This window comes from Vanacampus margaritifer, chromosome 2, assembly GCF_051991255.1.
Source record: "Vanacampus margaritifer isolate UIUO_Vmar chromosome 2, RoL_Vmar_1.0, whole genome shotgun sequence".
NCBI lineage: Eukaryota > Metazoa > Chordata > Actinopteri > Syngnathiformes > Syngnathidae > Vanacampus > Vanacampus margaritifer.
In genome coordinates, this window is record NC_135433.1 from 2,769,795 (window position 1) to 2,783,648 (window position 13,854).

At 37.2% G+C, this 13,854-nt stretch overlaps 1 protein-coding gene across 6 annotated transcripts in view; it reads left to right on the forward strand.

Annotated features, from left to right (window-relative positions):
- The window catches only part of LOC144043563 (neurocan core protein-like), a 75,116-nt gene that overhangs the window by 33,567 nt on the left and 27,695 nt on the right, over window positions 1-13,854 (forward strand). For 5 of the 6 annotated variants that reach the window (XM_077557326.1, XM_077557328.1, XM_077557327.1 and 2 more), the window contains 9 exons: window positions 754-960; window positions 3,779-3,961; window positions 4,992-5,166; window positions 5,971-6,098; window positions 8,155-8,451; window positions 9,963-10,088; window positions 12,711-12,797; window positions 12,872-13,020; window positions 13,273-13,447. In XM_077557326.1, coding sequence (XP_077413452.1) covers window positions 754-960; window positions 3,779-3,961; window positions 4,992-5,166; window positions 5,971-6,098; window positions 8,155-8,451; window positions 9,963-10,088; window positions 12,711-12,797; window positions 12,872-13,020; window positions 13,273-13,447 — 1,527 coding nt within the window. The remainder of the gene's footprint in view (window positions 1-753; window positions 961-3,778; window positions 3,962-4,991; window positions 5,167-5,970; window positions 6,099-8,154; window positions 8,452-9,962; window positions 10,089-12,710; window positions 12,798-12,871; window positions 13,021-13,272; window positions 13,448-13,854) is intronic. The other variant, XM_077557329.1, reaches the window with a different exon arrangement.

Genomic DNA, 13,854 nt, shown 5'->3' on the forward strand with positions numbered 1-13,854 from the left:
GGCGTGACTTGACGTGACTTGACGTTACGTGACTTGATTTGACGTTATGTGACTTGACGTTACGTGACGTGACGTGACGTGACGTGACTTGACTTGACTTGACTTGACTTGACTTGACTTGACTTGACTTGACTTGACTTGACTTGACTTGACTTGACTTGACGTAACGTGACGTGACGCGACTTGGCGTGACTTGACGTTACGTGACTTGACGTGACTTGACTTACGGATGCTGCCTCTGCTCTCATCAGCAAAACCAATTATACATTTCATGAGATCTAAAATTATAAACAGCAGTGGCAGTGGGGATCAGTGGTAGAGTGGTCCGCCGGTATCCCTGAGGTTGTGGGTTCAATCCCCTTGGTGATCATGTTGAAGTATCTTTGAGTGAAATACTGAACTCCTGATGCTGTGTCAAAAATGTAAAGCAGTTTGAGAGCCTCGTAAGTTGGAAAAATGCTTTTTAAACTGTAAACTGTTGCAATTTTAAACCCAGTATCTAATTTTTCAACAGTTATTGGACATGTTTTGCAAAATTAATCACGTTATTTTTATACTTTTATATTGTAACAATCTTGTTAAAATTAGTTAAAAAACTGTACTTAAATTATGGATTTTTTTGTATTTCATAGTACTTTTCTGGCGCTCCAGCTGCTGGAAAATTACCTTCTTTTTTTTTTTTTTTTTTTTTTTTTTTACAGTGTAAGCACGCACCCTCACGACGCTCATTTTTCAATGTGGTCCTCTCTGCAGGTGCATCCTCCTCCGTGGTTAACATGCGGAGAGTCAGCCACGCTAGCGTGCGGCAGCCGCTGGCAGGTGAAGCCGTGCTCCCCTGCGTCTTCACGCTTCCCAGCAACTCATCGGGTCCGAGTGGCCGCCGCCTCCTGTGGACTCTGGTCAGGCCTCCTGCAGGTGGACGAGGATCCGCTCTGGAGCAGCTTGTGCTGTCAGCTGAAGGTAGAATAAGTCAATTTGAACTTATCAAATGACAAACATCGACAAAAAGCAATTTGGGAGTTTTCCAAGTGGTGAGCCGTTGCAACTACATCTACTAAAGTAAAGCATTTAATAAATGTTCAGAATATTTGTTCATGTCAAAAAAATGGGGGCATTTTGTTTTTCATTTTAAATTGTGCAAGTAATTAGTTGATTTGAAAAAGAGGAAGATGAGAGTGTGCAGTTGATAAAAAAAAAAAAGTGTTGAAGACGTCCTCATAACATTAAATGTCGAAAGAATTAGCACATAACAAGTGCTCTTTAAATTTGGCAGGCAAATAATGTTGATTAAAAAAGCTTTTATTAATTAAGCGATTTATCGTGATTAATCAAAATTCAAAGACAAGATTAATCTGATTAAAAAATTTAATCGTTTGACAGCGCTAAACGATACATAAAATTCATGGTTTATTTCGATTTGACACTTTTTTACCATTTAGCCATACTTTTGTTTTTTATTGCTAAATTTTCAGAAGTTCATTACGATTTTAAATCAGGTTACGTTCATATTGCAATGCGTGTTGCCCAATTTGGATTATTTTTTTTGTTATGTCCGATCTTTTGATATACAAGTTTTTCATTAGAGTTTTCTCATTAAGTTTTTCAATTAGGCTACGTTCACATTGCAGTGCGTGTTGCCCAATTTAGATTCTATTTTTTTTAATCTTATCTTATACTTCTTCAAATAACAAAAACAAATGTGACTTCTAATGTAAACGCAATCTGCGACGTGTACAATTTGTGTATCCGTTCCCATTTTTAGACAATAGAAAAAACACCCTGAGATTCACAAATTCAAACAAATAAGAATGAATGAAGACCTCTAGCAGAGCTGCAAGAATATAGAAATCCACTTCCAGGACAATTTGTCTGAATTTCCACATTTTTAACATGATGTCAAGAACAAAAGTAGTAAGTAACAAAGTGCAGTCAGTTTTATATACTGTACATATTTCAATGACCTTTGACTTAGACAGTTCGACCTGTATTACCATAGTCACTTTCTGTGCTGATTTCACAACAAACCCGCAAGCTGTTGAGTCCTGATAAAAAAGAAAAAGAAAAAAGAAAAAGTGAACTGTGACCGCTGTATTGAACAATTACAGATAGCCTACATGTATCATTGGACCCCTAATATATGTACATACAGTTCTGATGTTTGGGTCTGTGGATTTTGTTTGTTCTCTCCACATTCTAAAAACATCCAAGTTAGATTAAATGAGAACTCCAAATTTCCCGTATGTCTGAAATGCAAATCATGGTTTGTCTATGCGTGCGGATTTGCCACCCATACTGAATTTTTAATTTAATTTATTATACTCATAATCGCTCAAGGACAAGTGCTAGACAAACTGCATGCATAATATATGGACACAAGTATTGGGACAGCGGTCTAATACAAGATATTAGGGGTGTTAAAAAAAAAAATCGATCTAGCAATATGCTGCCAAATCGATGTTTAAACATGAATTTTTGATGGAAGAATAATGTCCAATGCTGCTCAAACATGAAAAACAGATTGCAACCTGTTAGTATTTTCCAAGCCAAGTTTATCGATTAGTATTTTCTAAATTTGAGTTTTAAAAAAATCGCAATAATTGACTTGTAGATTTGTATCGGGATTAATCGGTATTGAATTGAATCGTGACCTATGAATCGTGATACAGATTGAATCGCAAGGTACTAGGCAATTCACACCCTTACAAGATATGGACAGAATTATTGAATCAGCTATCTATTACAAAATTTGAACAAAAGTATTGGGACAACTGTTCGTCAAAAAAACTATTGACAAAAGTATTGGCACAAGAGCCCATTACAAAATATGGACAAAATTATTGGGACAGCTATCCATTACAAAATATGGACACAATTATTGGGACAGCTGTCGATTACAAAATATCGACAAAATTATTGGGACAACTGTCCATATTACAAAATATGGACAAAATGATTGGGACAGTTCTCTGTTACAAAATATGGACAAAATTATTGGGACAGCTGCCAATTCCAAAATATCAACAAAAGTATTGGGACAACTGTCCATTAAAAAAAAATATCAACAAAGGTATTGGGACAACTGTCTAATTACAAAGTATGGACAAAATTATTGGGACAGCTGCCGATTACAAAATATCAACAAAAGTATTGGGACAACTGTCCATATTACAAAATATGGACAAAATGATTGGGACAGTTCTCTGTTACAAAATATGGACAAAATTATTGGGACAGCTGCCGATTACAAAATATCAACAAAAGTATTGGGACAACTGTCCATATTACAAAATATGGACACAATTATTGGGGCAAGTGTCCATAACAAGAGGGGAAAACGCCCCCCTTTTAAGCTATCGCAGCTTCTACCCTTTTTTTCATTCATTGATCCGGAATAACTTTTGTGAGTTCTAAGTTTGTCGTCAACGTGGAGCGAGACGGCCTTTCTGTCACAAAAGGGTTGTCCTAGCTCATCAAAATCGGTGGAGGTCAGGTTTCTTGACTTCTTCCAAACCAAACTCATCCAAGCATGCCTTAATTGGACCTTGCTTTGTGCACCGGACGGGGAAAAAAGGCCTCCTCATAGTTAGAAACACAAAATGATCCGAAATGATTGCTTGGGATGTCGTCATTATCCTCCGAAAGAATGTGAGGAAAAGATTTTCAAGGCTTTTGCTTGGTCCTTTTCTAAAATCTGCTTTTGCTGATGGAGAAGCCTGTCCCTGTCTCTTTGTCTCTTTGTCTATCCGTCTCTGTCTGTCTGTCTGTCTGTCCGCCAAAGGTGACGTAATCAAGGTGAATAAAGCTTTCAACGGCCGCGTCCGGCTGCCAGGATACGCTGCCAATCCCCTCAACGCTACCATGGAGATCTCCAGTCTGCGTACCAACGACTCGGGCACTTACCGCTGTCAGGTTGCCGTGGGCAACGACTACGAGAGAGACGCCGTGCCCCTGGTGGTCTACGGTAAGCTCAGCAGAGAGCCACAATATCCTGATGGTTGCGGCAGAATTTTTTTTTTTCTGTGCTAATTGCTCATTTTAATAACATGTTGATGCTAGCGTGCCTGTGATTTGGTTTTAATTACAATTAGGGCTGTGCAATTAATCAAAATGTAATTACAATTTCAATTATTACACTCCCCAATTACAAAATCAGCGTAATTGTAAAAAAAAAAAAATATTATTAATAAAAAATTTTAAGTTGTTTAAATTTATAATAATAATTATTTTAATCAATTTTGTTTCATCCAAAAAGAACTTGCATAACTAGTGTTTCAAATAATTTTATTTGTCTTAATAATTTGTATTTGTTTTTTTACGTTTAAACACTTTCTTTTTTTTTCTACCAAAAAACGATTGTCCTAATGCAACGTCAAGTTTGCCAACGTAAAAAAATTTATATATATTATTATCAATATATGGTATTTTTAATTCTGTTTGGTCCAAAAGGAAATGACATAATTATAGTGTTTCTATTTTTTTTTTAATTGGTTTTAATATTTTTACATGTGTAAACAATTTCTTGTTTTGTACCCCAAAAATAAATAATCGGGATTTCAAGTATTGCCCAAATAATCGTGATTATTATTTTTTCTATAATTGAGCAGCCCTAATTACAATGGTGGCAAGTAACAAAGCCCAAATAAGTTGTTAGTGTACTTAATTAGATTTTTTGTTTTGACATTTCGACAGTAAAAATTCACTTTTTAACTTTTACTTAAGTACTCAATTTTGAGTACTTTTACCAAAGTACAGAGGATGAATACTTTTGCTACCGCTGATTAATTAAGCAATTTTGCCCTCATCTCAATTTCCACCTGAATAATTGTGTGATTTTTTTTTTTTTAAATTAAGGCATTTGGGCTGAATACCAACGATATTCTTTCATCTGTGAAACTCCAGCGGAACCTTCATGTTGTTGAACGCATCCTTGTGGTATTCCGTGGAAAAAGATCCAAAGCGACCCGCTTGTGTGCGTTTGTGTGCTTGTGCAGGTGTGGTGTTTCATTACCAGACTCCCAGCGCCGGTTACGCCCTCTCTTTCGCAGACGCTCAGCGGGCCTGCCAAGAGAACTCGGCTCGGGTGGCCACGTCGGCCCAGATGTGGGCCGCGTATTATGACGGCTTCGCCAGCTGTGCGGCCGGCTGGCTGGACGATCAGACTGTCCGGTGAGGAGAGAACAAATGACTTGCCTGCTTGCCGCTCAGCTGCTGAGCTCATCAGTTAGACACATTGTCAGCTGAAAAAAATACTTTAAATTGCTGTTTATGAGCTCATTCACTGCCATAAATTCATTTTAAAAAAGATTATTAAAAATTTGCGGCGTCAGGCGATTACATTTTTTAATGGTAATTAATCGCAAGGCTTCACGAGTTAACTCACGATTAATCACAAATTTTACATCTGTTCTAAATGTACTTTTTTTTTTTCTTCTAGATTTTGGAAAAAATGTTAAACTAATAGAAATAATGAAAATAAATTTTTGACGTTTATAGCCGTCAATGGCATTGAATGAGTTAATACTGAAAAATGAATTAAAATTATTCATTTTCTATATCATTTATCTTCACAGCAGGAAATTGGTGTGTCGAAGCAGCCATATAGTAGTCTATATATATATATATATATATATATATATATATATATATATATATATATATATATATATATATATATATATATATGTATGTATATATATATATATATATGTATGTATATATATATATATATATGTATATATATATATATATGTGTATATATATATATATATATATATATATGTGTATATATATATGTGTATATATATATATATATATATGTGTATATATATATATATGTGTATATATATATATATGTGTATATATATATATATGTGTATATATATATATATATGTGTATATATATATATATATATGTGTATATATATGTATATGTAAAAGTAAAAAAAAAAAATTGTTGTCTTCTACTTGCAGTTATTCCGTCCAGCCAACTGAGCTGGACTGCGCTGGACATAAAGAGTTTTCGGCTGGAGTGAGGAATTATGGGAAAAGAGACCCCAAAGAGTTGTTTGATGTGTACTGCTTTGCAAAAGAACTGGAAGGTAGAACACGCACACGCTAACACATTTTTTACACATATTTTTCTGGTCAGTCGAACTAACTGTGCTCATGGGTGGAGTTTTCTTTCTATCATGGCGGAAGCATAAAAAAAATATGAAAGCATGAAAAAATAATTTCTTTAAAGAACTGCGAAAAGATATCTACTCGTCTGGGGTGCTTTGAAAAATATAATAAAGATAACATAGTAATAGTAATCCATTCAATGAATGGATTTCTACAACGATTAAGAGCCACTTTCTTGTCATATTTATGAATGAAATGCGATGACATCCACCACACGTGGAGATCACAATCTGTCTGCCTGCTGTGCCGCTGTCAAATCCGCCAAAATTGCATTACACCACCTGCGCCACAATTTAGACCTGTTTTTAGCTGGTCTAAGGTCGAGTCTACTTTCTGTCATCGCATTGTACGGTGCACCGGGGGCGTGTAATAGAAAACGCCCAGCATGGCGCTGCAACCAGCGGCACCGGCGGGATCCCGAGGCGTTCCCAGGCCAGCCGAGAGACATAGTCTCTCCAGCGTGTCCTCAGCTGGCTCCTCTCAACGCGGAGGAGCAGCGGCTCAACTCTGAGACCTTCCCGGATGACCGAGCTTCTCACCCTAGTTTTCATACTCTTGTTAACATACTGTAAAAGTGGACAAAAATGTTAAACTAACAGAAATATGGCCGAATCTTTTAGTCATTGATACAGTAATTTCATAATAATTCAGAAACGTGACTTAAAATTAAAAGGATGTACTGTACTGTAAAAAAAACAAACCAAAAAAAACCGAGTGTGATATTGATTTGTGTTGAGGTTATTTTTCTGCCACTAGATAGCATAATTGCATTTGTAAGACATTGGTGACAGCTCAGTGCATTTTTCTTATATTAACAATTATCTAGTCTTTAACTCATTCACTGCCATTGACGGCTATAGACGTCATAAATTCATTTTAACAATTTCTATTAGTTTAACATTTTTTTCCACTTTTGTTAACAAGAGCAAGAAAACCTAGATTATTTTTTTAATGTTTAAAGCAGATATAAATTTTGGGATAAATCGTGAGTTAACGAGTGAAGTCATGCGTCAATTACGATTAAAAAAAATTGCCTGACGCCCATAATTTAAAAAAAGCTTTTCTTTTTAAGAAAAATAAATAAAATATTTGTTTTTATTTTTAATCTTTTTTATTTTTAAAGAAACGATTATTAAAAATTAGGGCCGTCAGGCGATTACAATTTTTAATCGTAATTAATCGCATGACTTCACTAGTTACTTCACGATTAATCACAAATTTTATATCTGTTCTAATACAATACAAAGATTCTAGGATTTCATACTGTTGTTAATAAAAGTGGGAAAAATGTTAAACTAATAGAAATACTGTAGTTCAAATGAATTTTTGACATCTATCGCCGTCAATAGCAGTGAATGAGTTCACGTGAAGTAACTTGTGAAATTGTGCACATTTTTAAAATTGTAAAATACAACTCTTGGCAAATATATGCATTTTTTTTTTTTTTTTTACTGCTATATTTTGACGCGGACGTGTCTGCTGTGTTGCAACTAGAATTCCCCCAGTACAGGGCTTTCCAAGTAAGGGGTGGTCATTAATTGCACGTTTGAAAAAATTTGTGTCGTTAAAGGAACTTGAAATTAATTCAAAATGAACGCACTAATTTTGACACCCTTCGTGTCACATCCCCCACAATAAATGAGGGTTCATTGTATCGGGATTAAAGTCTCCAAAATCTGCCAAATTCTGACCAAGGTGAGTAAACCACATGACTGCAGTGGTGACATTCAGAAACACAGTTATTTATTTTGAGTCAATCCTCGCATTTTCTAACCACTGCGCCGCTTGCTGTTGAACGTGCCACTAAAAATAGTCGCTTATTTCTGCCTCACCTGGGACAATTGTTATATATATAAAAAAAAATCTAAGAAACATGTTTTTCTTCCTCCCTCACCGTGTCGAATGCAGGCATCACATAAGCTCCGCCTCCCACCTCACGTCTTTCCGCCTTCTCATTCTATTTCCCGCCTGCAGGCGAAGTGTTTCACGCCTCAGTTCCTGGCAGGTTGTCGCTGTCTTCGGCATCAGACCGCTGCGTGTCCCTGGGGGGTCAACTGGCCACCGTGGGCCAGCTTTATCTGGCCTGGAGGGCCGGCCTGGACAGCTGCGCCCCGGGTTGGCTCTCCGACGGCAGCGTCCACTACCCGGTCAGTCGCCCTCGGCCCGACTGCGGCGGCAACGAGCCGGGAGTTCACGCCGTCACGTCCAACGTCACAAGTGACAACAGCACGGCGCTGTATGATGCGTACTGCTACAGAGGCACAGTGGGAGGTGATCAGCGGACTTATTGGAAAACACTTTTTTTTTTTTGCAGCTCCTTCTGGTCGGCGCGGTCGAAAAATTCACAACAACTCCGCATCATTTGCAAATAGTGTATTGTAAACGATTGTTTTGTTTGCTTTTGCACAAGCGCTACACTGATTGCTTTGACTTGAGAGCCAAAAAAATCAAGATACGGGCAGTGAACTCAACTTACTTCACAACAAGCAGCAGTTTGGCAAATAGTGAACTTTAAATTTTACTGTCAAAACGAAAGAATTGCATGTGTAGTTAAAACAATCGCATAGCTTTGTTTTAAATTCCATTTAGCTTAATGCTAACAAACAATGTAAAACAACATAGATGGGCTAACACAAACACAAACAGTGGAACAACACCATGTAGATGGGTAACAAAGTGATACTCGCAGGCATATATCCCTTATCCTCTGCAAAGAACGGCTAATATTACTGCAGCTTACTGAGTTTTGAGCGCAATCAATCAATCAACCAATCTTTATATAACAAAGTAATCTCCGTGTAGACCTCTATATCTGTATTCTACTGCCCCCAGGTGGCCAAGGTGCGCACAGCAGAAAGAGCAGCACAATGTTCATTCAATTGCAGCAAAAACTCTTACATTCTATTTAAGTTTGTCATTACTGTATGTTTTTATAAAGAACAATGTTATAGCTATTGTTTCCTATTAAGATGCACATTCCAATTATTTATTTATTTATTGTATGGGGGAGTGGCAGCTGGAACTGATTACAGTCAATAATCTCAGTTCTGGGATTCGCATATTTGCAGTTTTTTTCCAAGTTATTTTTTTTAATTTCCATATTTTTGGGGTGTAGAAAACAGCATAATGTGTAGCTTAGTGAATGTTAATCATAGTTTTTTTGAAGACTTGTTCAAGTTTGAAAAAAGTCTGAAAGTTGTGCGCCAACCTTTGTGGCCATGCCGAAGTGTCCTTGAGCAAGATAATGAACCCCCAGTTGCTCCTTATGTTGCGTCATGCAGGTAGAAAGTGCAATACTATATAAATAAAAGCCCATTTACTAATTAATACGAATGATGATAGTTATAATTATAATTAGTTGTTATTCTCTAGTTGAATAAAGACTTGGAAATAATTTGATATGTTTATTGCTGAAGCAATAAATGGAGCGAGACCCAAGACTACAATAGTTTCGTATGAGTAATTGGCTGCTGAAAGAAGCGATTCAATGTAGAGGAAAATAAATGTCCTCAATAGGCCAAAAGCCTTCTTCACTCCAAGCAGGCGGAGAAGCTGTAGAAGCCTCCAATTTGCTCTGTAATAACAATGGAGGAAAATGCCACGGCCAGTGTTGTCGCTATGGCAACAGTTAATCCTGAGCTACATCGTCACACTTTCATGCAGCCGTGATGTGAGAAAGCTGGATTGCAATGCAAGGATTGACTTCAGGTTCTCTTTTTGAATTCCTCCGCCGGCTGAAAATCTTACCGCCAGTTGTCATTTTTTCATCTCTATTTCTGTAGCTAAAGTGGAGAACACAGGCAGCATCTCTCGGATCTACACGTCCCTGTGGAAGCCCTGGAGCTACCTCGCAGACTCCAGTACTGCGTCTTCACCAACAGACAGCCCACCTGCCGTCACGGCCAAAGGTTTTACATTTGATGATTCTTCAGTTTATCAAACGCAGATTTAGCTGATTTTTTCCCCCCCACATATTCCGCATGGTTTCTACAACTATTAGGCCTACTGGTCGTGTAAAGCAATGTAGAACACCCGTTACACCGAAAGTAATGAAGCAAAAAAAAAAAAAAAGTCAAGAATCTGTCCTTACTTTTTTTCAAATGGGGCCGCTATACTTTTTTTTCAATCACAAATGCTGACACCTTGTAAAAAAATGAATGAAAAAAAACGAGCTTCAAAGTAGAAACAAAGAGCCAAAGTCAACCCTATTTGAGATCTTCACTGATTGAGAGGTGGAAAAAAACAAAACAGCAAGGAGCAACGTGAACCAGGAAACATTAACTTTGACGGCGTATTAGGCAGGGATGTGATTTTTCCGCTAATTCGCGGAATTCCGCATTTTTTTATCTCCCCCCCAACCCCCAAAAAAAATCCGAATTTTTATTTTTTATTTTTTTTGTAGTTCATTGTGTATGCACATGACTCCGGCAGATAACATCTTCTGCTATAACAAAGACATTTGTGGTATGCTCTAATATGAGTTACTTTTCATTTGGTCATGATACAATTATTTGTTCATGAAATTTGAACTCTTCAACATTATTTCTGTGTTAACTTAGTAATCACATTAGTTAGATATGATGATATTCTCAGTGATAGTTTTTAAAAGCAAAGGCAGTCCAATGTTTTTGAATGTGACTGATTTTGAGTTGACTAAAACTGCCATTTTATATGGGATAGTTCAATATACATTGAAAATTTATGCTGTTGTTTTGTCTATTTCTTTGTCATGTGAGTGCATTGAAAGTACTTAAAAACACGGAAAACCCATGAGCTCCGGGTGGCTTCGACCTCTGGACCTAGCTGGGTGCCAGCGACCCCCAGACCCCCGGCTAAATTTTCAGATAATTTCACTTTGGTCAAATCACATCCCTGATTAGGGCCACGTATAAGTATATATTTTTTTAGAGGGCGGGGGCAATATTCTGAGAAAAAAACCTCGTAAATTTGCAAGTTTATAAAGTGGCAAATTTGCGAGAAAAAAAACTCAGAAACTTACGAGAACTACACGTAACGTACTACTCGACTGTTTGTGCCAGTACTTTTTCGGTCGGGTTTCCAAATAAGGAGATAGTAATTGCTTTATCTCAGATTAACCGTATCAGGTTAAGCATTCGCTCTTTGAAGAGTTGTGTACGGCCACTAGCCAGCAACAAAGACGCCTCGCTTTGTGAAGGTCCATACCCTGAGGATCAAGCATTTAAGTTAATTTGTTAAATATTAACATTTATGTTTCCAGAATTCTTATTTACAAATTCATACATTTTGGTATTTTTTTGTACAAGTATCTAAATTGATGTGTTGGATCTGCTACTCTCCGTCATTTACTTGCATTTACCTAAAATAAAGTATGCTAGCATCTGATTGGTTCGTGTTAGTCAGCTGATCAGGAAGTGTTGTCGCTCTAGCTGCCGTGTATGACGAGTAAAGTTTAAATTTAAGAATGAATCTGTCTCCATCCTGCTTTTTCATTTTATAAACAGTGTCCCATTAACCACCAACAAATCCTCACATTAGACTAGAGCTACGCTTTGTGTATTTCTCGTAGGTTTATGAGGTTTTTTTCTCGCAAATCTGCCACTTTATAAAGTGGCAAATTTGGGAGGTTTTTTTTCACAATATTGCCCCCGCCCTCTAAAAAAATATATATTTATACGTGGCCCTAATACGCTGTCGTAAGTAACAATGATCACAACAGATAAAGAAACAGTCCCTAACCATTGCCTCAATTAAGATAAATGTTGTGGGTTACAATTTAGAATTATTTGTGGAAAATATGTTGTCTAAAAAACATGATCTTTTGTTGTAAAAATGTCCCGTCAATCTGAAAAAATACATACAAGTGACGTGCATTTTTTTCAGTAAGCTACAATGCTAGCAAATCTATGAGAATGTTGTTTTTTTCTACGCAGAGGGAAACTATTTTATATGCAACAAGTTAGCAAGTTAACAAAAAGACTATTGTATATAACTGACAGTAAAAAAAAAAAAAATGCTTCGAACAAAGCTGCCAAATTTGAATGAGCAAAAAAATGGAATAAAATTTCAACTTAACACTCTGTTTGCCCATTGAAAACATGAAACCGTGTCCCGTTCAAAATTGGATGCCACTCCTTTTTTTCCAATAACGAGGTTCTCTAAAGTTCCTCTCGATGCCAAACTTTCTACCCCATCCTATCTATTATGTGCACGCATGAGAAACTCCAAAGTAGCCATGTTAGCAGACTAGCCAAAGGGAAGACGTAGCTAACTGCGTGTCACAATTGCACCGATAATCACTGATACCAACATTGTTGCTATACAGTGGGGAAGGGGGCACTGATGTTTAATTCTATAACTCAACAATTCATTACAACATAGTTCTCAATCTTTGCCTATTTTCAGCAATTACTGTATCGTCAATCATGTACAGTGTATTTAAAAACAAACCTCAGAATTTACATCACATAGCCTAATCAGTACTTTTTGTAACACAAGTATCTGTACAGAGTATCGAGTGTGCTGACTTTTGATACCGCTGAAATCTGCAGGTGACAGTGACCATTCTCCATCCAACTGGACCGGACTGATGGACCTTGAGGAGGAGGAGGACGAGTCTCTTCTTAGTGCCAATGCTTGTAAGTCCGGTTGGTAACATCTTGCCCTCTCGGATGTTCGAACCCAGAAGGATAAATAGCAACCGTGTTCCCAGCCGCAGACCCCTGGTCCTCACAGTCCGCAGAGTCGTACGTGAGCCTTCAGATCGTTCCGGGTCAAAGCATCGACTGGGGAGAACCATTTGAGCCCGATTCAAGTGAATTTCTCCAGCCTCCCGTCGTTCCAACACCTCCTGAGAAGAAGGTAAAAAAAAAATTTTTTTTATTATTATTATTTGGTGCCCATCAATGCTGGGATAAAAAATCAAACAATTTCATAAAAATAAAAAAAAATCTTCAACTAAATGCTGTGTGCCCATTGAAAGCATGAAACAATGTCCCGCTAAAAATTGGAATTCAGCTTATAACTGTAGGTCAGTGCTTTGAAAACCTTCAAAAGAGATCTAAAATTTCCATTTGAACTCCAACCTCTTCTGTGATTTTGAAATCATCGCAGGTCATCTCCGGGATTGTGAAATCCTTTTGGAAGCCTTGGAACTACCTGGTAGGGGCCGGTGGTGGTAGCGAGGAAGCGACCGCGACTCCCAAGGGAACCGTGGATGAAGAAGACGTGGAGAAGAAACAGAAAATGAAGCACGACGAAGCGGATTTGGCCACGACAACATCACCAGGTGAAGACGTTGATCCTTATTTCTTAAGTTTACGCCTTTGTGGCATCAACACATACGTTTCCAAAGAACATTAACTGTAATAATAACAAAAGTGCTCTAAATAAAGACGGATGGGAGAACAAAAACGGGTATTAATAATTCAGAACAGAATAAGGGCTTTTGCCTTAGATGCAAAAAAAAAACATGAATTCCTTATTATTGTTATCAATCATGTGAAGTTTGGCTGCTTAAAATGTCAAAATACTTCCATGGCTGAAATAATTAGTGGTGTATATTTTGACAACGTAGTTTTATGTTAGAATAATATTTGTGTTTAATATACAAAAGACCCAATACCATAATTGCCTTTGTGTTTTCCCCCCAAAAGGCACCCTTAGGTTATATGTGAAAAATGTGTACTGTGGAAA